At 36.1% G+C, this 25630-nt stretch overlaps 1 protein-coding gene across 6 annotated transcripts in view; it reads right to left on the bottom strand.

Moving 5' to 3' along the window:
• The window catches only part of RhoGAPp190 (Rho GTPase-activating protein 190), a 179826-nt gene that overhangs the window by 52783 nt on the left and 101413 nt on the right, over positions 1-25630 (bottom strand). For 5 of the 6 annotated variants that reach the window (XM_071584008.1, XM_071584011.1, XM_071584014.1 and 2 more), the window contains one exon: positions 4523-4567. The exons of the other annotated variant lie outside the window; for it this stretch is intronic. In XM_071584008.1, coding sequence (XP_071440109.1) covers positions 4523-4567 — 45 coding nt within the window. The remainder of the gene's footprint in view (positions 1-4522; positions 4568-25630) is intronic. 6 annotated transcript variants of the gene reach the window in all.

The raw sequence follows: 25630 nt of genomic DNA, 5'->3' as shown, positions 1-25630 counted from the left end.
AAGGAACTTAGGAAGTAGGGACTTGGGAACTTATAACGTTTTAAGCATCTATATTTCCTTAAAAGAATTGAAGAATTAAAAGAATCCAATGGATTATTTTTCAATGGAAATTAAAAATATTTCTTTCCATGTCAATGCCGTGAAATGGAAACTAAAAAATAAAACTTTTACCCTCTCAAATAATTACGCACACCTTTCACACTTGCATGATTTGAATAACTGACTGAAGGAACTTCAGCAAACCTTTAACAATTGGCAATATGCTCAGCGCAATTATGTAGCACATGGGGCTCATCATTTGCCAATAATCACTAAAACTTAGATTGCACAGTGTGTCATCAGTGATGCAATAACGGTTTTTGAGGAGGCAATATTATGTAAAAAATAGAAAAACATGGTGTGATAAAATTTAAAAAAGGAATTGATGAAATTTATTCATCAAATAGAAAACATTATCGATTTTGGTGGGGCAAAATGAAAAACCAATTTTGTACCTAACAGAGTTCCATACATTTCAGTCTTGGGACTATTGCCATCTCTTTTAATGAAAAAGACTTATTATGTAAAATTCCCCATAAATCAATGTGATTTGTGGATGACACTATGTTTTTCTTTGACAATGATATAAACTTGACAAGATGCTATGGATTCAGATTCCCATTAATTATTTTCGAAGAGATTATATTGGAGGAAAGCCAAAACATGGCCATAGTTGAAAATAGTCAACTGGTTAAACTACCAGGTTGTACTTTCAACTCTAAACTAAGCTTGGATGGCCATGTTCACGAGGTACGTACCCGCGAAACTACCTTTAGCCATATTCTTATTCAGGATATTTATTTTATTTCATGTGATGGAAAAGAAAATAACTTCTTGATAAGATTCAATGAACCTGATTACAAAATAGGAAAAAGACAAGCTAAATAATCATATTCTTCCTTGTCTAAGACCCAAGAATGTGATATGCACGGGCACAAAAATTACCCATTCAATTATCGACCTTCTATGTTGCAAGATTCAAAACCAAATTGAATTATAGGCTATGATGGAAACCTTTATTCAATCAATGAATTTCCTGAGATGGCCAATAGTGACTCAGTTTTCATGTAAAACTTAGATTAATAAATATACCCATTTTTAACATTTTTGACAGCATCTAGTGCGGTATGTTACCATCTGATGATAAATAAATATTATGCACTATAAAAAAAGCATTTCTACATGAAATTATAGTACGACACTAAAATTAAAAGTAATTTCAGAAAAAAATTAACAATTCTATTTCGCCTAAAGAAATCAACTATTTAGCAGTTGAAGTATAAAGACTTGCGGTACTCAAGTAAATGTTGCTCATGCCATTTTGATGTTTGAAATATACACTTAATCATTTTTGATATGTTAGAAAACCAGAGCAATCAATAAAATAACATGATATTATACGTTTACATTGTAAAAACTACATGGTCGTTTGAATGGATACAGAAAAAATTGTCGACAACTTCAGATATCCTAAACATACTTCTCACCGTCAAAAAAAGATGTGCTTACAATTTCACAATAAGAGTCCACATACTTCAATCTTAGCAAGTTAATGGCAGGGACATTACACCATCACCAAATGTCAAATTTCTTGATCTCTCAATCTGTTAAGACCTGAATTGGTAGAACCACATTATTGAAAAACCTACAAAGTAATGATGGGTCTATTATACTTTGCAATTCCTCAATTTTAGGCCAAGAACTAGAATTAGGATTTCGAACTTCTAAATTGAAAATCCACTCCAATTATGGATTGCACCCTTGGCAGATTTTGTTCAAATTCATCAATTTACTTCTCATGGCTTGGCCGCAAAACGAGCATACTAACAATCCATCAAACTATCCAAATCAAGGAAGTAGAAATGGAACTACAATCTATGAAGAACTGGGATGTACTCTGATTTAGGCTTTACATGACCAGAAGCACCAGTGCAACAGATTTCCATTCTGTTTCTACATTCTCACTTGGAGACTCACTTCTACATTGTTACATGTATTGACATGGTAAGTAACAATCGGCATAATGTGCATAAAGTGAGAATGGGACCACACCCCTAGGGAATCTAAACACTTGCATTTCTAACAATCAATCATATTATCACACCGTGCAAAGGAAAAAACCAAAACATCACTGGTGTGAAGCCAAATGCTGGCAGATGGATTAATTCCGAAACACTAAGATCCCAACCCCTGAATGGCTAAGGTGGTAGGTGCAAGCATGTGGTCAAATTATACCCATGCACACATTGTGCAAGAGCACTAAACAATCAATAAGATCTGGCACCCACTGCCTGTGTTAAAATTACCCCCTCAATGGCCATGGGCAGATGCTGTTAAGTATGGCCACCGCCTATGGTGTGCTACCTCTCTTTCCCTACCTTTTTGTGCAGTTCTTCAGAAATAAAAAATATTAGATCAGCCTCTCCATTACAATAAAAACATTTCCTTTGTCCATTGGATAACATATGACATTACTGCTAATGGCAATATGAAAATTATCATTACTCTTAAGAGCTGTTTTCTTGTTCCAATAATTGACTTTGAAATAAATACAGAAATATAGAGTTTTCCATTGAAATTTGTAGTAAAAATTAGATACCATTAGCAACATAGATGCTCCAGCCAAAAGATAGAATCTTTAGATGGATTTCGTAGGCACTGAGGGCTAATAAGACCTGGATGGCAGAAACGTACACTATATGGTAGGATGTTGGCAGTATCAAGATGCCCCCAGGAAAGCTCAACTCCACTTGTGGGAGCCCTGGGTTTGACGCTAGAAATCCCCATTTCAACCCAAAGTAACGCATTTGACATCAGTATCTTCCGTTATTTCTGGTCTGAGTTCCCATCACCTTCAACTAGCCTTTACCATTGCTTTCATATGCTGCTGTAACCTAATTATCTCAGTAAATCCAATATATATATTACTATTACAAAAAATGTAATAGAGCAGTTGGTGAGTGTTTCAAAATAGTTTTTTTTTTCTTTACAAAAATTTCAAGTGAGCCAAATGATACTGAAAGAATGTTATCGGATAATTTGTGATTGAGATCCTAATGTTATGAAATCATGTTATGAGATCATGTTATTGAAATGAATGGTTAAAATTTAAAATATATTTATGCAGAATTATAGCACATTTTAATTCAACTCTGGAGGCCAACATCCTACTCACTCATTCATGTGAATTACAGCCTGAAATGCAAGAAAATGTATCAATTGATGTGGTGTTACATTACTAATGATTGCATACACTGGCTTCTTCTTAAAGTAGACATTTTTAAAATTTTCATAATTTTGGATTAAATGATTTTTTCAGAAATTATAGCATCTTAATGTGGGTATCAAAGTTTGATAATTAGTATCCGAATTGGTAATTGAGAAATTCATTGAGAAATCTAATCAACTTAAATCTTTGCTAGAAATTCTAAGCCAGAAGCCATCTTTGCCCACAAAGACAGAGGACACGGGAAATGTGAGAGAGATGCAGAAGTGACACAGGAGCAGAAGAATTTCTCTTTGATACCTGGCCTGAACCAAACTTCCCCTATTCCCTTCAATACAATATGTAACAAAATTCAAGGACTGCCGAGCTCTTCCACAGCTTCCATCACCCTTTGTACAATAAGTGACATTATGGTGGGCAAATTACAATTTTTTGGAGTGCATATAAAATTAAGCATGCCCTAGCCGGCAGACTTTGGCGATTTGGAGCACAAAAAGTCCCAAATAATTAGGTGAGCAAGGCCATGCTCAACCCCTCCTCATCCTGACTGCTGCCAATTAGGTAATGTGCAGCTGAAATAGTTAGAACACAAAAGCACCTCAACAGCATGTGAGTAGATCACCTCTGATTAATCATGCACGTCTACGAGTCAAAGTTAACCTTGGCAATTGTGTTAACAATGTACTACCAGCACATATTCTACTAACTGTTCTTAATGACCACTATTAGGGCAGGTTTAAAATAAAAGAGAATAGAACTGTAGGATTCCATTAATACAGAGTATCAATGCCCAGAGAGGAAAAAATGTAGAAGTGGCTCCATCTAATGAAAGAATTAACATGGCACCACAGCAACCAATTGATTTCATGTTATAACATTTTGAGGATATTAAAAACATTTTAAGGAATGAATTGAGCTTGATTTCTAGGATGGAGTATTCGTATGAAATTTGGCAAACATAACAACACATGAATAACAATGACACAGCATTGCTCTGAGTATAAAGGTATATTTAATTGCTACAAAAATAAAACTGAATCACACAAAAAGAGGTAAGCTTTTTATGAAACAATATTGCAACACTGAGTTTTGGTATTACAGCCAAATGATTATGCCTTCAATAAAATTTTCAGGGGCAAGGGAAAACATGCTGTGACTAAGTGAGCTACTTAATACATCAGTTTGAATATAATAAGCAATATATACATCCAGAAGCAGAGATAAAAACAAAAGCATTTAATGTTCTTAAAATATCACCTGAGTCACGAGTAGCTAAGGATTCCCTTGAACCACTGATGTCAGCTGAAGAGGAAAACATACATTTAGCAATTTAGCATTTACACTCAAGTAGGATAGCAACAAATTTTAAACAAATAGCTTCTTTATGCTACTAAACTCATTGTTAAGACAAGGACTGGACTGAGTTAATGGAGGAAACTCCTACAGCAAAAATACAATAAGTTCAGATATTACAACAACTTCATTAGAGGAGAAATGTGAGGTTTATAACACAAATTCCTTTTCTTATGAACCTTTAAGAGAAAAAATGTGCACTAAATGAGTCTTTAAGCACATCTTGCTTGAATTATAACACAAATGTGCAATTCACACACAAGGACTTCAGAAAAAAACATCTTAAAACTAGTTTACAGCTAATTATTGCGTTTTTGGATTATAATTGTTCCTTCCAAATACATGCCAAGCAGGAAAAGATACGTTAGTGAAAAACATACATGAATTTCCATAAGGCTTCAAATAAATTAGTAATGAGTTCCATAAGATTCCTTGAATGCAGTGGCTTGAGTTAAACAATTTATTAATGCTCCATTACAAAAACAAATCCAAAATAATTGCATTTAATATATGTCTCATCCACTGGCAAACATTAAATTACTCACTTCACCCTTTTTTAACGACAGGACATAAAATCTGTAACTACATGATATAGCCACTTAATAAATAACCTTACCATTCCCCAATGCAACCTGCTAAACTTGCATACTCCCCAGGGATGCAACAACCCTGCGGCCCAGTCAACTGGATGCTGGGTACAGCAGCATCTAACTGATTAATTGTTTGTGGATGGGGAGTGTGCTTCAGGAATGCCACCACAAGTGGAACAAATCACTTGCCCTTGGCGGGTTAAGCAACACACGTGTGTGTCCGTCATGAGAGTCATTTCATCATCAGTGAATAGAGAACTGTGAACACTTTGAATGATGAGAATATGTGCACTACACTTTCAATAGACATGCAGCAATTAACCCTCAGGAGAATACACCCAGCAATAGCAATGGCAATGACAAATATGACAGTGAGAAATACTGCACAGGCAAATTAAAAGAAGTCTACAAAGAAATTTGTAGACATACTCTCATCCTGTAACAAACACAACTGTTTATTTTGAAATCTTTCCTCAAGGCACATTATTAAAATTGGCATATTGTGAAGTTTCTCGCATTCGTAATAAAAGTATCACATTTCCACTCGGCCATTTATTGTAATAAAAACTCTATCACCCAAATTACTTAATAGCTCTTTATTTAATGAAAAGTATGAAATAATATTGCATAGAATACGGACGTAAAGAGCACCATAACCTTAAGTCTGTTGAGGTGGGGACAGCAGTTGGTTGCACGATATATTGGGGGAGGCGACCAACAGTTGAGGTGGTCATCGATGCCATTGGTGGGATATTTGGAAAGAATAGGGTTTGAGGGTATGGAGAAAGGGTGGGGGTAGATCTGGCATCAGCATGAGCCTACCCTTAAGGAAAGGTGGCAAGGGGTCACACAGTTTATTAGGAGTTATCTCCCCATACTTGTAGCATCCCTAGTAGGGATCAGGAAGACTGTGAAATCCTGCCACCTCCAAGATTTGATTCTGGCCCTATGAGGGTCAGAAGCCAGTACACAAGTATAGGCTATAATCAACTGCAGCAGAGGAGTAAACAATGGAATCTATTTATGGGCTCAAGTTCCCTCAAAGTCCTTTCAAAACAACTACCAAAATTCTTCTAAGACTGGGGAATAAGGGAGACATTTGCCCGCATGGCTTAGCATCTAACTCAGACCCAGCTTCTTGATGAACCATAGAAGCAATACCCTTAATATTATGCATTGGATGATGGCTGTTGGGGATGGTTCCTCGAGACATTTTTAAAAATTCCATCATGTAAAAAACCTACATCCAGTACTGTCAGTCCCTTTTGATAATCCTCTCCAAGATTTTCTCCCCCAATATTTATTTGTCACCATATTTGTTTGCTATTAATATTTATGTGGGAGTAAATGTTACACACTTCCCAAGCTGAGACTCTAGCACTAATATTCTGCTTCCGTTCATATACACACAGGAATGATACTTTTCCAGGTAATCTAACATAGTATAGTGCTTGAGAAACAATAGGCAAATGTTGATGTCTATTACGTAGGTCGATGATGCACAAGGGCACCTTCAGCAGGAAATTTTAAGCCCCACCAAACTTTACATTAACACAAATATCAGAGCTGGTGATCAGTGTGGGGTGCGATATCATATCCCACAGGATATTACAGAGTGAGATTTGATCTAAATCTATGGCACTCAAGAGCCATTGTTCTACAATATTTCACAGAACATCAAAGCGGAATTATTCCCAATGGAATTAATTGCATTACCCAAATACATCCTATTATTATCTGTCCACGTTTACCAGATTCAGCAATAAGCAGGGTAGTTGAGTTTATAGAGTCCCAGACTATTAACTGGAGGGCCACTTTTGATTACCGGTGATACCACTGGGCATATGTCATATTCAAGTCTAAGCAAGCAATAAGCTCCACCCTTACCCACCAAAGCAACCTTAACCTGGAATACTGTATGGTCTTAAACTACCTCCATCCTAAATTAATGATTTTCAGCCAAGATTCAATTGACATCTTTTCAATATTTTGTATTTAATTAACAGTGATTACACTATAAAATGTAGATATAAATATTACAGCTTCCACATGTAATAATCAACTATATTGATGAAAAACTAAAATTCTTTTCAATTCAATGTGGCAGTATCGACTAGCAATACACGAACAGAGGCCTCATAAGGGAGTAAGATTCTCAATGCAAAAAATAGGTAATTTACCCATATTATTTAGAGTAAAAGCAAACAGAGTTGCCTGAGGTTAAATTTTTAAGGAATAATAAGTTACAAAAAGTTAATTTTTTCATGACAGTCATATTTAGGTCAATTCTTAGTCATAACTTTGACATTAGCATTTATTTCCCTGAAAATGGATAACTGGCCGGAATCCAACTGAGGAAGTAAGGTTAAAGTGATAGATCTCTTGAGTTATTAAATAGGATGGTATGACCAGCATTTGGCTTACCTACCCTAAAACCTAATGACTATTACTAAGAGCACAGGTCTTTCAAATGGTAAGCACTGAGACATTATATGAATGTGTTCCTTTCATCCATATCAAATGTAATATTAAAAATTGATTTTCACAAACTAATCAAAAGAAATTTGCAATCGATTTTGGGTAATAGAGTTGCCATTGTGGTTAAGGGTTGAACGGAAATGTGGCACATTTATAATGCATCCAGGAAACTTTACAAACTGCCAAAAGTTTATTAAGTGCAAGTATTAAGGAAAGATTTCAAAATACACTATATTTTTAAAGTCAGGGGACTAGATCACAGCTACAAATTCCACTTTAGACTACTTTCAATTATATCTGTAGTATCTCCAACTGACACATTTGTACCACTCTGTTTATACTACTGAGGATTAACTGTGACATGCCTATTTAAATGGCAGTGCACCCACACTGACCACTCAGTGTTCAACATCCTTTCTACACTGATGAAGAGATGCCTGAAAGAGTTAGCCTCAGATAATAATGGGCTGATAAGGTATTAATGTGCTAAGAGCAAAGGATTTGGCCCATTGGGGATGAAATCCATGAGGCACACAGCCCATCCACATGCAATGATTTCATCCACTGCCTCGTCCACAGAGACAAGGTTGCACATCTGGCAATCGGGTTTTCTATGACTAGCAATGAAATGCTGCTATGCTCAGCATCCAGTTAACCAAGTTGCCACATTACTGGGAAAGCAGGAAAGTTGAGTGGGTTGCCCCTGGAAATGGTATGACTTTTTTGCAAGTAGCTGTACATCAATTTTCTACAATTTGAAATAAAATCCAGCCAATTTTTTCTCAATTATAAAACACTTCAATACCAAACTCTTGAATAAAATTAATGGAAAATGTCACAGTGAATTTCTCAATAAAAGAGAGACAAAATTATTTAAAAGACTGAGCATTAAAGCCAAAATTTTTCTTCTGAAGTCAAATCTGTCACACACAAAACATTAACACCATGACTTTTTAATTCAATTTTTGTATTTTATTAATTAACTTAGCACTTGTGTGTGATAAATGCTGTATCAATATTTCCCAAAATAGTTCCACACTGGCTATCTAAAATTTTGTAGGAAAAAAACAACACTACATATCTACAATATTTATTGTTCTTTGATTTCTCTAGCCAATTGTTACTTATGTTAAGTACACTATAGCTGTACACAAAATGCAAATAGGATAACATAAAGATTGGTCAAGTGCTTTCCATGCAACTTTTCCAGTCAATAAAAAGCAAGGCCAGCCAAGGCCTGAGAGTCAACATCTTAGCCACGAGAACATCCACTTGACGCACATGTACAATACAACCTCCACCCAGCGCTCCCCAGATGTGGATGCCACATCACATCACTATGGCCACTTATTGTTAGTCCCAGTGCATACAAATACATCATGCTAGTAAAATTACGCCCGGCCAGGTTAGCACAGATTTCATAACATTTGTATCAACTTTCCAAGTATTGGATCAAATAATAACTTCTTAATGTCACTTATAAAACTATGAGTCACTGTAGAAGTATTAGAAATAGATTGAATGGGTGTGTCATTTACTGAGGTCATTTAGCACCTGTCACATAGAAATCAGCAAAAAGATTCCATTTTGTGATTGTGCCGACGAAGACTTAAACATAACTTGGAATCTGTAAAATGAATTTATTTGCCAACATTTAGATGAAGAAATCACAATAAACCATGCCAATTAAAACACATTAGGAATCGTTTGAAAGCAATTTAGTTAGGGAACAAGATTTAAGTAAACATTATTCTACAAAATTTGATGAAAAAGTACTAGGCACTTTGATATTCTTGGCCATTCTCCATCGATTTTCACTTGACTATATACATATACTTACTAACATTGAGAAATCACAATGAATTAATACCCAATGAATTTAATTAAGATCGAATCAATTCAATTGAGATCCAATTAATTCAATTTATGTGATTAATTCATTTAAGATGAAATTAATTCAATCAATAAACACAAATAAGATCCAATCAATATCCTATGCATCATCTTTTCTAGAAGTCTTACTGAGAGTTAAGCCAAATAATGTCTACGCAAAATATGAATCTCTCATGTGTTCATCACCTACAAACACAGCCTTGCAATTCGCTTGCAAATTGTTTCCAGAGGAGAGAAAATAAGAACAAAAGAAATCTTAAAATGAAATTCAATGATTATTAATAGAACACTTCAGACAAGAGGAAAGAGGGTAGCCAGGGACTGTGAAGACGAAAATTTGGATAAGCCTCCTGCCTTAACTGGGACAAGGAGCTATAAAACTGGGCCTATGTTTTCTAGTTTCACATCCAAACAAATAGTTGCTCCAAAATAAGGATCTTTTGCAAAGGTTTGCTTTTCCAAATTTATAGCTTGGTAATGCTCAGAAAATTCCAGACAACAATTTGAAACTGAACATAAAATGCTCAGAGTTTTATCTTAGCTAGATTCATCAATCGCCATTCAACTGAAGGAAAAATAAAAACTCCCTTCAATGGGAGTCAACAGCTTTAAGACAATATAATAAGGAGAAATTACTGATTGTCAAAAATAAGCAGTTGAGAAAACTAACACACTCACCATTTCTCCTATCCCTGACTGGAATTATTACAGTAGACCAATTAACTCTTACTAGTTTCAGCTAAGAACAATGTCATTAAATTTAAAGAATTTAATGGTCAGAAATAATTTAGACTAATAAAAAAATTTTATATTTGATGATTGCATGATTTATTTTTATTAAAAATTCTCTAAGATTATTACAAACTGGCTTGCAAATCTGTAAGGCCATTAACCAGGATATCTGGGTCAAATTAATTCCACTCATGATTCTCCAACTGCTCACAACTAAAGCATTTCTACTGTCCAACAAAACTTATGAGAGCATACAAATGATTTAAATTTTGTAAATGCAATGAAGTCTTGGGATATCTAGTCAATTTATCTATCAGCGCATGATATGAATACAGACATCAACACTGTAAATAAATTCTCCTAATATATACATACAAGAACATTCTTCAGCACAACTATGATAACATAGCTTCCTATTTTGATTATTCTCCTTTATGATTATTATGTTCCTTTATTCAGGGGAAAAAAGAAACTTTGCAGTTCCACACTAAAGATTTAATATTTCACCTGATGATGATGTGCAGCATCGAAACCATGGTCTTGAAATATTATATCTTTACTGCAGAACTATAGTTTCTTTTTCACCCTCATCATGAAGGAATTCCAAAGTGTTAAATCTGAAACTGCTACGTTCCTATTTTGATGCTGGAATTTAAACAATTATGACTTAAAGGTGGAATACGAAAACTTATGAAAAGTGAAGAGTCAGGCGTGATATTGTGGAATCGAGACATAATGAAAACTTATTATGAAGTCCATATGTTTCTAATCACAGTCCCTTAACTGGTATGTGTTTATCATACTTTTAAAACAACTTCTTTCCTATTCATTCATAGAACACTTAATCACTGGTGTACATACAATTATTGATGACTTTTGGCAATACTTAAAGCCTAGGGAATGCCTTCCCAGATACCACTTATAGTTTATCAAGATCAGAGATACCCTCCTCAACCAAAATGAAGATACACACTTCCCCCAAACTACAGCTATGGATTCTGCAGCCAAGAGATACTGAGCTCGCATTGCAAACAGCAATTCACCAGAGAATTCCTTAATGACGCTGTCATTGGTGAGACAACAGTTTTTCTTAAATTCAAAATCAGACAATTATGCAGTCTATTTTCAGAAACTGAAGGAATGGAACTGAGTAGCTCCAACTTAAACACACCATAATGATAAAAATAAAAATCTAGTAAACCACCAGCACAGCCCATGGATAAGCCAACACAACATTACATGTCCCAATAATAATATTCCAAATGTTAATCAAGAAGATACGCACTTGGCAGCTTTTCCTGTTATTGCCACACACTGCCCAACGTTTTCCTAAAATATTGCTCACAGAAATCATATTATACTGATTTGTGGACACAGCACAACCAAATATGAATAAGGGATGCCAATATAATGAAAGGTAACAGAGGTTATTGCAAATCTCTCACCCATAATTGTCAGCTGGCAGTGAATCTGTGATTCGAGATAGATCTATTCTTTGGAAACTATCCCTGAAGGCCTATCCTAGAAGACTAAACCTCTTGCAAGGACCTAACTGGACAAATTGGATGTAGCTTTAATCTCAGCTACTTACTCTGGCATTTTGGGTACAGCGGAAGATTTTATACAAACTATACCTAAATTTATGTTGGTGGTGATCATACTGGGGAGAACATTGCAGAGATAGTAAATGAGAAACTAGCTTGGCCTGAAAACGTGAAAATCAGCAAGGATTTACTCTTGAGGTCTGATACCTTAGTTACTAATGACACACACACCAAAGAACTGGTAACTGGACAAGGCCCATCAACTAATCTTCACAGAAATATGCTCAAATTTAACAATTCTTCATACGAAGCAAATGCTGTGTTTTTAGTGGACAACCACATTGTGTGTAAAGGGAAATAATTTTTACAACTCTTCAATTTACTGGAAAATCATTTTAGTCCAATTTCTGAACTCATCAGTGCAACTTACAAATATGTACATGCATTTTTATAAAATTATATTTAACTTGTTACTTGCAGGCTAATTGCACAGTATGCCTATATGTACAATTATGATCAGCAGGATGCAGAAAACTCTGCTCTCTACCAGTCATGGCATCCTAATCAGATTACCCTGTAGACAGCTCATAGGTGGTGACTTGTGACAAATTCATATGAAACTCATAATGGAAGGATTTCAGCAAGACACGCAGAGGGAAAAAAACATTAAAGACCAGATTGCAGCCGAAATTCTTGGCTTGCCTACTGTTTTCGAGTGGTTCAAGTATACAAAAGCAAAATGTTACCACTGAGTGGACCGAATACACAGGAGAAGGCTTGGCAGGCAGCAGAAGAATTAAATGCAGGAAACTTTGTGGCAAGTGATAGGTGCATGGAGTGTTTTAGGAAATGCTTCAAGATATTGTTCTGTACAGTTAGTTAGCACAGAAGTGCCGCCATTAATGAGAAAGATGCAGGGTGGCATCAAACAGCATGGAGTGTTTAGACCCTCCCAATATCTTTCAATGCTGATTAGAGTAACCTTTTCTCTCAATGTATTTTTCTAAAATGCTCTGGTTGGAAGGAGTATTCCTTAATATTTGGAATCAACAAACCCTAGAAGTTCTAGATGTACAATGCTTGATTTGAACCTTACCAACATTTAGTGGAAAGTTTGCAAGAGAGCTTAGATGGCATCCAACATTTCTGCATCTTGGCTAAATTATATAATTGGGAAAATTAAGCCGGCAGAGAGAGGGGTATCAATGTTACTAGACAATGCTTGATCCTTTCAAAACATTACATTTTCAACAACGAACTTAAGATTTTTCTGCCAACAAACACAACCACAAGGTTCAACCTCTGGGCCCAGAAATACACACGCCATAAAATTATATTCAACTAGAGAATGAGAGTTTTTATGCCCTTCGTCCCAGGAACAGACAAAAAGATACGTTTCAGAGCTTTGAAGACTGCCCATATGGGAGATACCTATCGTGGCTGTAAACTTCTCGGAATGCACTTAACTATGGCATGATCGGAAAGAGCTTTCTGAAATGTGGAGTGATTAACTGGGAAGAGGGGGGCATGAACAATGGATTTAAAGTCATAGAAGAGGCAACTCTATCCTTGCTCCAAGTTCCAAGAATCAAAGTTCCCAATACTAAATTAAATATGGAGGAGTTGGAGAACAATGAATGCTTTGATGACCTTGGAGGTGGTAGGTAAAGGAGACAGCTAGAAGACTGAGAAGGCAACTCTTTTACTATTTAATTTAGTTACATCCATGCAATAAAAACATTTTACAATACCAAGTGAAAAATAGAATGACCAAATTTAAATGAATTCTTGGTATTGAGTATGTAAACTGCATGATTATACAGCATAAAACCAGCTGATCCACATCTCCGTTTGAGAACTAAATTAAAGAGATGCTTTAAAAGAGGGGGAAAGACATGATGGTCCACCTATAAACCTCAACAAGGGACTGCAGAATATCTGCCCAATTCAGTTTGTTAGATAAAATATTACGACAAAGAACATCCAATGTTTCCGAGAAAAAGTTTCAATTTGTTTAAAGTTGTTCATCTAATAAAACTGCATGACTTTCAAAGAAATTAATAGGAAAATTATTTTTGTTAATACTAAAATTAAATACAGTGGCAATTCTACAGCCCAGTAAAATTATAAATGGCTTATCTCACATTGCTACTCCCACTTCAAAAATGTACATCTTCTCTTCAACCTTCAATGAGCGGCCACCTCTGTAAATGGACTACTTTATTTTGGCCGCTTTCTCCTTTCTAAAAATTGATCAATCTGTTATTGTCAATATTTTAAGAACAAAAACGAAAAAAAAAAAATTGCCATGAGAATCTAAGCGGCTCTTGTGTAAATGACTCTCTTCTGTTGTAATGTCATTAGCTGCTCCCATTTATGTAGGCCTATCACGTGAATTAGCATGTAATTGGTACATAACTTAATGTGCTAACATGACTTCGACATTTCTTTGCATTATGACCAAAGATAATTTCCCTAGCATAACTAAATCTTTAAAATTTCTTGGTTTGCTGGGTGATATTCTCAATACTCCAACCAGATGTTATAAATTAAGTATTCAATATTACTATGTTGAAAAATAAATCAATGTCAATTTATTCATGAATTTTTTGTATCCCCAATGTTCATAACATATGAAACTTCGATACTTGTAGGGGAGGAAGGTTGGGGTGAGCAGAGGAGGCCGACCTCGTTCAGCCGTAGAGTAAGTAAGTAAGTAAGTAAGTAATTTTATTTGCCCAGCAGATTTGTACAATTGTAAAAAACAAGCACAGATATAGGACACGTCAATGTTATATAAAGAAATGATAAATACTAAGTACATGTTTAAATACAAAGAAACTCATGGGACAAGAAGTTCATTAATAGAATAAAACATTTTACAGAGTAAATATTTCTGAAGGTTGAGCTTAAATATAGGCAGCTTATGTTGTGCTTTCAGTTCTTTAGGAAGTTTATTAAAAATCCTGAGGCCCATATGTTTAGGTCCATGGGCGGTGGTACAGGTTCTGACAAAGTTTTGGTGGAGGTCAGCAGAATGCCTTGTGTTATAATTGTGAACGTTGGCATTGGAAAGATAACTAGAGAAGTTGCTTTTGACATACAAAGATGCGCAATACATATACACGCAGGGAATGGGTAAAATTTTCAATTTTTTAAAGAGGGGACGACAGGATGCTGCATGAGTAGCAAGGCAAATAAGTCGGATGATCCGTTTTTGAATTTTAAATATAATATTTGCATTAGGTGTAGGGCCCCATAAAAGAATACTATAAACAACATGAGAGTAAAATTCACTATAATAAAGAGACAATAAGACCTCAGTATTGACGGTATGCCTAATGAATCTGATAAGATGACAGAGTGAACTCAACTTATTACGAAGTTTGAGAATATGGTCATCCCAAGACAGACGACTGTCAATAGAGATGCCTAGAAAACATGATTTACTTTTTTGTACAATAAGTTCGTTATCAATATTTACAGTTATGCAAGCAGCTGATTTATTCTTATTAGCAAAGTAAATTAAAGAAGATTTACTAACATTGAGGAGGAGGGAATTGAGGAGACACCACTCATGTAACAGCTGGGTAACGGAAACAGAGGTTAATATTAGTGTGTCTACAGAGGGGGCAGACACGAGGACATTTGTGTCATCAGCATAGACGACAGGCAGCACGCCTGGTACAGAGTTCAGTAATGTTGGTAGATCATTTACGTACATAAGGAACAAGATTGGGCCCAGGACAGATCCCTGGGGTACACCACATAGAACACTTTTTACTGGAGAAAGGAACTCTCTTCCTTGTTTACTTAAGGCTACACATTGTTTTCTGTCCAGGAGATAGGATCTAACCCAGTCTAGGGAAGTCCCTCTTATTCCCAGGCATTCAATTTTTCGAAGTAAGAGGTTGTGATTGACAGCATCAAACGCCTTTGAAAAATCGAAAAATAAGGCAAGAGATTCAGATCTATTGTCAAGATCAGAAGTTATTTTGTTAACTGCTTGATATATAGCTGTGGATGTAGACCTGAGTTTCCTGAAACCATGTTGGTTGGGAGAAAGTAAGTTATGGGATTCCAGAAATAATATTAAGCGATTGTAAAAAATTAATTCAAATATTTTACCGAATTGGTTGAGCAATGAAATGGGCCGATAAGAATTCATATCGTCTTTAGGTCCTTTGCCCTTGTAGAGGGGCAAGACTTTCGCTACTTTCAAGGTGGCAGGGAATTTCCCTACCTTTAGAGATTTGTTAATTAAAAATAATAATGGATGCTTAATTGCCTCGTAAGATTTCTTAAAAATAGTGGCTGGTATTCCATCAAGACCTGCAGAGTATTTATTACTAATTTTGGACATTGCCTTAGTTAATTCATGTTCCGAACAGGGATATAAGAATAGCGAGTTACAAGAGTTGGAAATAAGGGGATATTTGCCACTGTTACACTGATTTGTAGGAGTTATCTGAGATAGGTAATGTTCATTGAGGGAGGATGCCATCTGTATAGTATTTTGATTGAGCTTTCCAGAAGTATTACGAAGTACAATGTCAGAGTTGACATTTGAGATAGATTTGGATTCATTAATTATTTTCCAGGCTTCCCTAGATTTGTTAGAGGCATTAGTAATTCGAGAATTGTTATATGATCGTTTGGCATTGTAAAGAATAGTCCTGTATTCCTTTTTCAAAGTGGAGTATTCGTGTTGACTGGAGGAGTCAGTTTTATTTCTAAAATATGCTGCTAAATCTTTCATGTACCTTGCAAGATTACGAATTTCATCGGTAACCCAGGGTTTCTTATTATGATATAAAACTGAGGTTTTGAACCTAATTGGCCCAATGGGAAAACAAAAATTGAAGTATTCAAGGTAAGTAGAATAGAAGTAAAGAAAGTTGTCGTCAAAACAGTAATCGCTGTAAACATTCGACCAGTCATGGGAGCCTAGCCGCTCAAAGAAGTTAGAAATATTCTCATCGGAAAATTTTCTTCTGAAAATGGTCTTGCTGTTACTATTATCACTGAAGGTGAAAGTGGCTAGAAGAGGAAAATGGTCAGAAATATGAGACTCGATTGTTACGGTTTCAGATAACTCTGCACTGGAATTTGTAAGAACTACATCTAGAAGTGTCCACTAAATCCATTAAACATCACTTGTGAACCGAAGCCTATGCAATGCTAAAGGAGGCTTATGGAGAGTCTTGCTCTTCCCTATAGCACAGATAAACCATGGTTTCAAATGTTTGAAGAGGGGAGACAAATCAATATCAAATGAAGGTGAACCATGAAGTTACAGTCATTGCTTTAAAGAAAATAAACATTAAATGCTGCTACTGTCACTGCGACAGAGGATCATTGAGGAATGCTAGCAGAAAATTTGCATACAAGATGTGTTGGTGTGAGGGGAGTCCCACTAGCCCCACTGGGATATCATTATAATCTTGAGAAAATCAATGCGAAATGTGTTTCCCATCCTCCCTATAATCTCAAGAACTCCCTCACCCCATGTGATTTTTCCTTGTTCCCCAATACAATAATATACCTTTGTGTACAAGTCAGGCAATAAAATAAATAAGTTGCTCTTCTGTGAAAAACTCACAGAGATGAATGAATAACAAGACCTAAACCTCTTTGCTGGTTTGGACATGTTGACAGAAAGTGGAAAATATACAAAAAAAACAATCAAAAATATAAATATTAATGAGGAGATTAATTGATCTGAGAGAGAGCTAGAGAGGAAGCGGTAGACAAATAAATCATGGGTGAATGTGAAGACTCAGAAGATCAAAAGGGCAGTTTCAATGGAAATCGGTATAAAAGGGTGTGAGTTCCCACAACAAAATTCAACTTAGGATTTCTGGCCACTCTTAATGTATAATGGAATGAAGTCAACATTAATACAAATACCCTAGCATACAAAACAGCTAGCCTTGAAATATGGAAAGAATTAAGTTACAATGAAGTCAAAACATTGATAAGCAGACAATAATTGTAGCATTGCACATGCTTTCAGCGCAGAAAAATCACTAAAATCATTCTCCGCATAATACAAGACTCTACCTGATCATCACTCAAATTAGTTCACCCAGTATCATGCGCAAGGTCATGCCTCAAGTGAAACAACCTTCAACGATGAAGTTCTTCACAAAAGAGTAGTTGATTACATCCAAGAACAATGACTTACATCATTGCAAAGTATTGCACAACATAAATCATTTTCCACAAATAAGGGAGGAGAAAAAACTTCCATAATGAGAAAATTGAGGGTTCCTTCCAGAGTGATTTAAAAATAGGCCTCTCTCTTCAAGAGGTTCTGTTGGTCAGGCCAATGACATGTCAGGGACTGCATTCCGATTCTAAGCATTACCAGTAATAAATTTACCAATGAATTCCTTAAGTGATTCAAAAGTCTTCAGTTTCCAAATTTGTCAGAGGAATCATGAGCAATCATCTGAGGGTAAATATGTTGATATTGCCTGAATTCTTCCTTGAGAATGATGCAACATATTTGATTTTTGGAATGCTCAAGTAAAAACACCCACTACTATGTACATCACTCAATTCCAACTTGCCTAATGTCACATGCAGGCCTATTCTTACAACAACACGCAAGTTAATGTTCCTCACAGCAGTGGAAATAAATGTGTGTGTCAATTGGCTGGTGGGGCCATCATGCAACTTAACACCACAATTTTTTATGTTTATCATAAATTCATACCCTTAGGTACGCTTTTAGGGGTCACTAAAGGTTATTTAGTCTTCTCTTGTCTGTTCATGCGAAAGGACAAGCTCAGCGAGCTCTGGCTTTAATCTGCACTGCCCTTTATCAAAGATCTAGTACTATAGTTAGTGCGATCAACTACTAGCTGTATTGTAGCCGTGGCATTTTACATATTTTATTCTTTTACAGTGTTTAGTGCTTAACAGTCTTTTCATATTCATGAATGTAAAATAATGGCTGGTTGGGGGATTAGATAGTTTACCTAGTGTTCAAGTTATATAAGTTTCTCCTCATCATCCACATACCCTGTGATCAATCTTTTTTTAAAGAAGCATCTAATTAAGGATTCTCAGTAAACTTAAATAGCAGGTGGACTTTTCATTGGTTAGGCAGGTGAGAGATATCAATTAGCACTAGCACTAATGTTAAAATAGCATTTGTTGATGCTAAGGAAATTATTACTTGTTAAATTGGAAATTTTGCCTGCTTTAGGCAAGGCTTTGTTTGAAAATTTGGCAAGTTCAATAGAATTACAATGGTTTCAACTAGGCCTTCTGTCATTAGGCATGCCTATACCAGTGAATGAGTGGCTCCAAGGGCCTATTTCACAGCGTTGGACGGTATCATGTCTGAGCTGCAATCAAAGGTTGAAGGGAAGGTTATTCTCCTGGAGTAGGCCATGGGTCTGGGTGGAATTGTGAAAACCCACTGTGCCAATGGGACTCAATAGTTTGCCTGAATACAACAGGCAGCGAAGTGATCAAAAAGCTACCCTGAGTCTGGACATTCAATCAAGTGGAAGTGCCACTCCATAAATCAGAAGGCTGGATGGTTGTCTCGAACAGTAAGAGTGAGAAGTTTACGCTTCGGGAAGGGAAAGAAGATACAATGGCAAACCTCATCCCCAACTCCAACAGATATCAGGTGCTAGCAGAAGATAGTCCTGCGGTATTAGCAGCCCTTTACTCCTATGTAAGTCAAGTTAAAGGCTGTAGGAACAACCCAATGGGAATCATCGCAGTTGGAAGGGGAGGATTCTAGTGATAGGCAGTAGTAACGTCAAGTATGAGATGGAAGCACTGTGAGAAAGGGCAGACCATTAGGGTGCGAGCCAGTGCCTGGCAGCCCGGTGCATTCTGAGTGGTGACGTTTCCCAGGTGACCAAGGCCATAGGAGCAACGGCTGAGGGCACCAAGTGCTCCAGGCTATGGGTCATTAGCTCAAGTTGTTTTTCAAGCCAAGGACTGCGGATCTGAGGAGATTCTTTCAGGGGATTGAAATCTGAAGTGAAATGGAAGGGTGGAATTAAGGGGGTTGATGCAATACTGAAGATCTGTAGCCTTGTCCCAAGGATTGATTGTGGACCTCTAATATGGAGCTGAGTGGAAGGCATTAATCAGGGATTGTTTCATTTTTCCAGGGGTGTTAGGGCCTTCTTCCTCAACTTTCAACTGGCAATCCAATCATAGGAAGACTTTGAACTGTTTTGGTGTTCACTACACACATATCATGCTGCAAGGCGTTTAGCTCTGTGGAGCTTTTAAGAATGAAGTGTAGGAAAATGTGTTAGTCAAATAGCGTGTCTTTACTATCCTCCCTGCTAAATAGTGTAGCTTTAAATAAAGTGAGGGTCAGCGCTTGAGATGTATACAATAGGTCACATAATATGAATCAGATAGCATCGCATGGAAAATTTCACAAGGGATTCAATAATAATAAGAAAACCATCACCGTTAAATATTGAAGCAACTGCGATGTCAAGAAAGCATTATATTTATTAATGATTGACTGCCGAAGTTTAAAAAATGAAATCGCTAAATATCATCACCTTATTCAGAGCACAGGTTCAGATATAATGACTGGAACTGAAACCTGGTTATCTACTGATATTGCTGACGGTGATAATTTCTCGGGATCCTATTTCTATTGATTGTAAAAGAGTTTTAAAACAGAGGGTAAAGACAAAGATGCCTGGGAACAATTTTACAGGCTTTTACATTGAACACCATTCATCAACTTTTCACTCCATCTACTCAGAGCAGTAATATTCAAGATTTATTAGCATTGAATGTACCCACGGAGGTTTTGAATATATTAACTATTAAAGAAATTAGTTACCAGAGAAGAGTGAATACTAGGTTCTCCCTATGAAGGAAGAGAAATAAGAGGCTTAAAAGAAAAATGTACTTGTTTAAAAAAGGGTAAAATGGCTTAAAGTGCATGTTACAGAGTCAATTTGCGACTTTTAAAAAACAATCGACAGCGAAATACTGAGGAAATGTTGGGTGAATTCCTTGACATCACGTGCTCATCTCTCAACAGGCTCATTCAAATTAAATTCATGAAAGGTACAGGGAACCTAGATGGACAATGTACCCATACATTAGAAAAATCATTAAGACACCAAAACCTACGTATGTTGCACAGAGATGAAAAATATAAGGATTGATATATTTCTAGCAACAAAAGGAATGAGATCAGTCATGACTATAAGATATCTAGGATAAATGACAAGAGAGAATTTTAGAAAGCAATATGCAAATTCAAAAGAAAAAGATTAGCAGAAAATTTGAACGAGAATCTAAAAGCATTTTGAAGGCACGTCAGAGAGGTTCAGAGATATAAGTCGCCAGTTAATTCACTTAAAAATAACAAAGGTGAATAAGCAATCAGCAGTTTGGAAAAGGCTAACTTATTGAATTCCTTCTTTCAAAGCATCTTCACCAATACCTAACTAAAAGTCTCTGATAGCTTACCAAACCATTCCCACCAACCAATACCCAAAATTGAAATTTCAATTAATAGAACGTTTGCTGATAAATATTTATTGTAACTCTAACAAATCCTCAAGGCCCTATCAAATACTAGCTAAAATGTAGGAAATGGAGACAAGAAGGAACCAAGCAATAGCAGACCAATTTCCCTCACATCCATAAAATGCAAGGCCATGGACCATATAATTGTTAGTTCAACAATGAGAACCAAGGATGGTCAAGAGTTACTGATGAAAAATCAGCTCAATTTCCCAATATCTTTGGTTTGCGAGATGTTCATGATATCTTTGGTTCAGGATAGAACAAAGTTCCAGTGGATATGAATTTTCTAGACTTGCAAAAAGCTTTTGATAAGGTACCTCATAGTAAACTAGCCACGAATTTATCCATGGCATACATATAACTATCCTAGGCTTGATTGAAGACTTTTTAAGCCGTCACGTACAAAAGGTAAACAGACAATGTTAGTTCCAATGCAGTTGAAGTCACTTCAGGTGTTTCCCAAGAAAGTGGTATCAGACCTCATTTAATCCTTTTTAACGTTAATGACATTAACGCGATGGATAATAGTAAGATGCATTTATTTGCTGACGATGCAGTGGTTTACAGAAATCTCTATAACCCAGAGGACAAAGTAGCTTACCCAGATGACCTTAACGTATACAATGTTGGCATTACACTTAGAAATTAAACTTAAAAAGTGTGGAGTTTAACTTTTATTGATGAATTTTTAGAATAGGAGCAGATCCCTCCCGAATGCCTACTGCATCAGGAATACTAAAATAGAAAGCGTAGACTTGATTAAATACTCAGGCATTACCTCTTACTCACAACCTCTCCTGGGTGAAACATAAACGGGGAATACGTGCACAAGGTAACAAAAAATAGGAATTATTGGAAGAATATAGGGGAAATGTAAGGTAAACTATAAGGTAGAACAGCAATGTTATCTTCCAATGGTTAAACCTCATTTAGAATATGCAGCTAGTATATGGGATCCTCACGAAGTTGGATTGATTGCCAAAATGGATCGCATGCAGCATAAAGGAGATTATATTTGTAGAATGTTGTCAGGATAAACTTAGTAGCAGATCAAAAATATTAGAGGAGCTAGGCTGGGAATCACTCAGAATGGGATGTAAAGTTACATATTAAATCTCTTACATAATTTGGAAGATTGAATATTTAGTGATGATGAAACAAATTTAGATTGTAAAAATCATGTGCCCTGACTGGGATTCGAACCCGGAACCATCGATGCCCATCTGACTACTTTAACCAGTCAAGTTACTGACGCCTCTTACACTCAGAAATTTTGGGGGCTTTAAAGGAATAAGATGTTGTGACAAAATACTGTACATAAAATATCACAGGCATTCGTTGTCAAGTGTGAAATGCCACAGTCCACAAGGTTAAAGCCAACTTTAAACACTAGGAGTGTTTTGCCTTTGACAAATTTGAAGAAACCGTTGGAGATGCCGCCAGACATTAAGGGATCCGGGTTCAAATCTCAGTCATGACAAATGATTTTTACACTGAAATTGTTGCGCTGTAATGCACATTTGCAGATGACTCTGTTAATAGTTACTGTTGCCACATTTCCTGCATTTTCTAGGAATTAAGTGATAATATGATGGGGCTTATAATTTTCAATATCAAGATAAGAGAGATCTTGTGAATTTATTGATATTAAGTGTACAATAGATTCAAGATGCATTTTTTTCACACCAGCAATAATGGGTCAGAATAACGTTATCCAACCATGCTAGGAGGGAAAGGTGTTTTGGGTCAAGGGGAGTCTGGCATGTAATCACTCCCTGCCACACACCCTAGCGGTGAGTTGCAGGGTATCATGTATGTCTTAAGTGCCAAGCAGAACAAAGCATTATCAATAAACTGCATATCATCTTCAGCATCACAAAGGAAGTCTCCTACACTACAGTTGAGTGTGAAAAGAAGTGGGCCTAATTTTGGGCGAAGGAGAGGTGGGCATCACTTGCCCAATAATAGGCTCATTACCAAGCATTTGGGCTTGCTTCGGCTTACTTTATGCAGCCATGTGCAACACTTTGAAATTAAGACTACCGACGGGAAAGTGATAGATGGATGATCGGCGGATGAATGAATTAACATGAGCACAGAAATGTGTCCAGGCAACAATGAAACCGAACCCACTGGTCTTTGTACCATGCCTGGCAACAGGAGATGCCAAGAAACGTCTTCATTTCATCAAATCCTGGCAGAGCAAAATTGATAACAGCAGTACAGAAGAGGACCAAAGCAATTAGAATATGGACTTGGAATGTTACTACGATTTTGAAGTAAGAAAAATTATATAATAGAAAACAAATGCTGGAGAGATGAACAAAGCATACCTTACAGCTTAGGGAGGTAAGATGGAAATACAGCAGGGATTGTTGGAGGAATAATCATCGAGCACAAGGAGTGTCTAAAAAATGTCCCGCCTAACATATAAACGAGATTTTGTCTTCAAATTTATATTTATTTTTCAAAATAGGTCTCCTTTTCAGTCGATACACTTTTTCCAGTGATATTTAAAAAAATATATGCAAGCATTGAGAGACAATTACAGTATAAGAGAAATGAGAACATTTCAAGAAAGGGATATTTCAAGTAAAAAGAGATGAATAATAATTGAAGGTGGGAAACAAATAGGGAAAAGAAATATGGTGGAACACAAAATGATAGGATATGGAAAGTGTACAGAGGAAGAGTGAAATAGGCACACTGCACAGGAAGGTAAAAGCTCTTTCAGGAAGAGAGGAAGTGAAATCCGTGCACGCTATGGAAGTAACGGCAAGAAAATTACTAATGGGACCAGGAAATATTTGAGAGGGATGGAAAGAATACATAAAGAAGACTTATATGGTAAGAATATGAGGCCAGCAAGTTTACCCATATAAAGACAATATGATGTAGATGTGTACAGTCTACAGCCTATGACCAAACATACTTGCATCGAAAGATAGAAAGAGTATAAAGGTAATTGAAATTAAAAGACATGTTTTTATATATTGCTCAATTTCCATTCTAACACAAACAATCAGCAATTCCACTTTAGAGCTAAAAGAATGCCTTATCTATCTTAATGGTACACTACATTGTGGACACTCTCCTCTTCAACGAACGTGCATTGCCTTGCTTCCTTAAATGCTCAAAACAACATCAATCTAAGTACCACATCTTCCCCTGGCACCAACAATTTAAATAAGATTTTTCAAAACCTAATTCCTATTATTGGGAACAACAATGCCATATCCAACCTACTAAATATGTCCATGTCCCTAAATAATGTTCCACTAGTGGAATACCAGCAACAACAATGTCCCCAGTCGTATTTTTGTGGATAGATTCTTCCACAAACTCTTGCTAGCACCCACAGGGTAATTTATGTCCTCCCCTCAAATATGCTCTGTGCCTCTAACAATGTCATCCATCTCCTTCATTTAAATTCTGCCCCTCCGACACTGCAGAATGCAAGTCGCACCAAATCCTGAAGATGTAAATTAAATACCACTTATCCACAGTATCTCATCCTAACCCTTCTCATTCACTTTTACACCCACAATCAACACAATACATTTTAGGACTCCCACTATTTCCACTCTTGAGAGCCTCATTGAAACTTATTGCAATACTTAAGACTGTGACAGTAGATCAAATTTAGATTGTCTATCAGAGATCTAAATCTAATCCGAGAGATGTCGGTAAATAATTCTCACATCAGCACGCAATGGGTATTAAGATATTATTGTTCATCTTAATGGTTAACTCAATGTTTTATCCGGATAAATATAATAAGAAATAAAATCATTGAATTTAGTCTATCACATTCTATTATCCAAAGGAAAATCTGCAGTTATAAAAGGGATAAAAAAGGAAAAAAACCTTTGCATTTAAATTAAAATAGAAGGTGTACATCATAATAAGTATATTCATGGCTTCACTGTCCAAAATGCATACATCTATTGTTGAAAATAACTGGGTCCTTTCTTTTCATTCCATCTAAAATGAAGTGCTCACACCATCTATTATTAATACTAAAAATATAAAGGGAAAACTGTAAATAAAAATTTAATCACTAACTCTGGAACATGTCTTAAAAGTTTTCTAATAAATGCATTAGCTATTTAATGGTCTAGTTTTCATCCAGTAGAGAGATAATGCCCAACATATAGCATGAATGGAATTGAAGATACATAATTCTCATGTTAGATGAATTTTTTAAGTAAAATAGTTACCGCATTTAACAGTCA

This window comes from Hetaerina americana, unplaced genomic scaffold, assembly GCF_022747635.1.
Source record: "Hetaerina americana unplaced genomic scaffold, ioHetAmer1.1.p SCAF_16, whole genome shotgun sequence".
Taxonomy (NCBI): domain Eukaryota; kingdom Metazoa; phylum Arthropoda; class Insecta; order Odonata; family Calopterygidae; genus Hetaerina; species Hetaerina americana.
The sequence above is the reverse complement of the archived record's forward strand: the minus strand, read 5'-3'. Positions and strand labels throughout refer to the sequence as shown.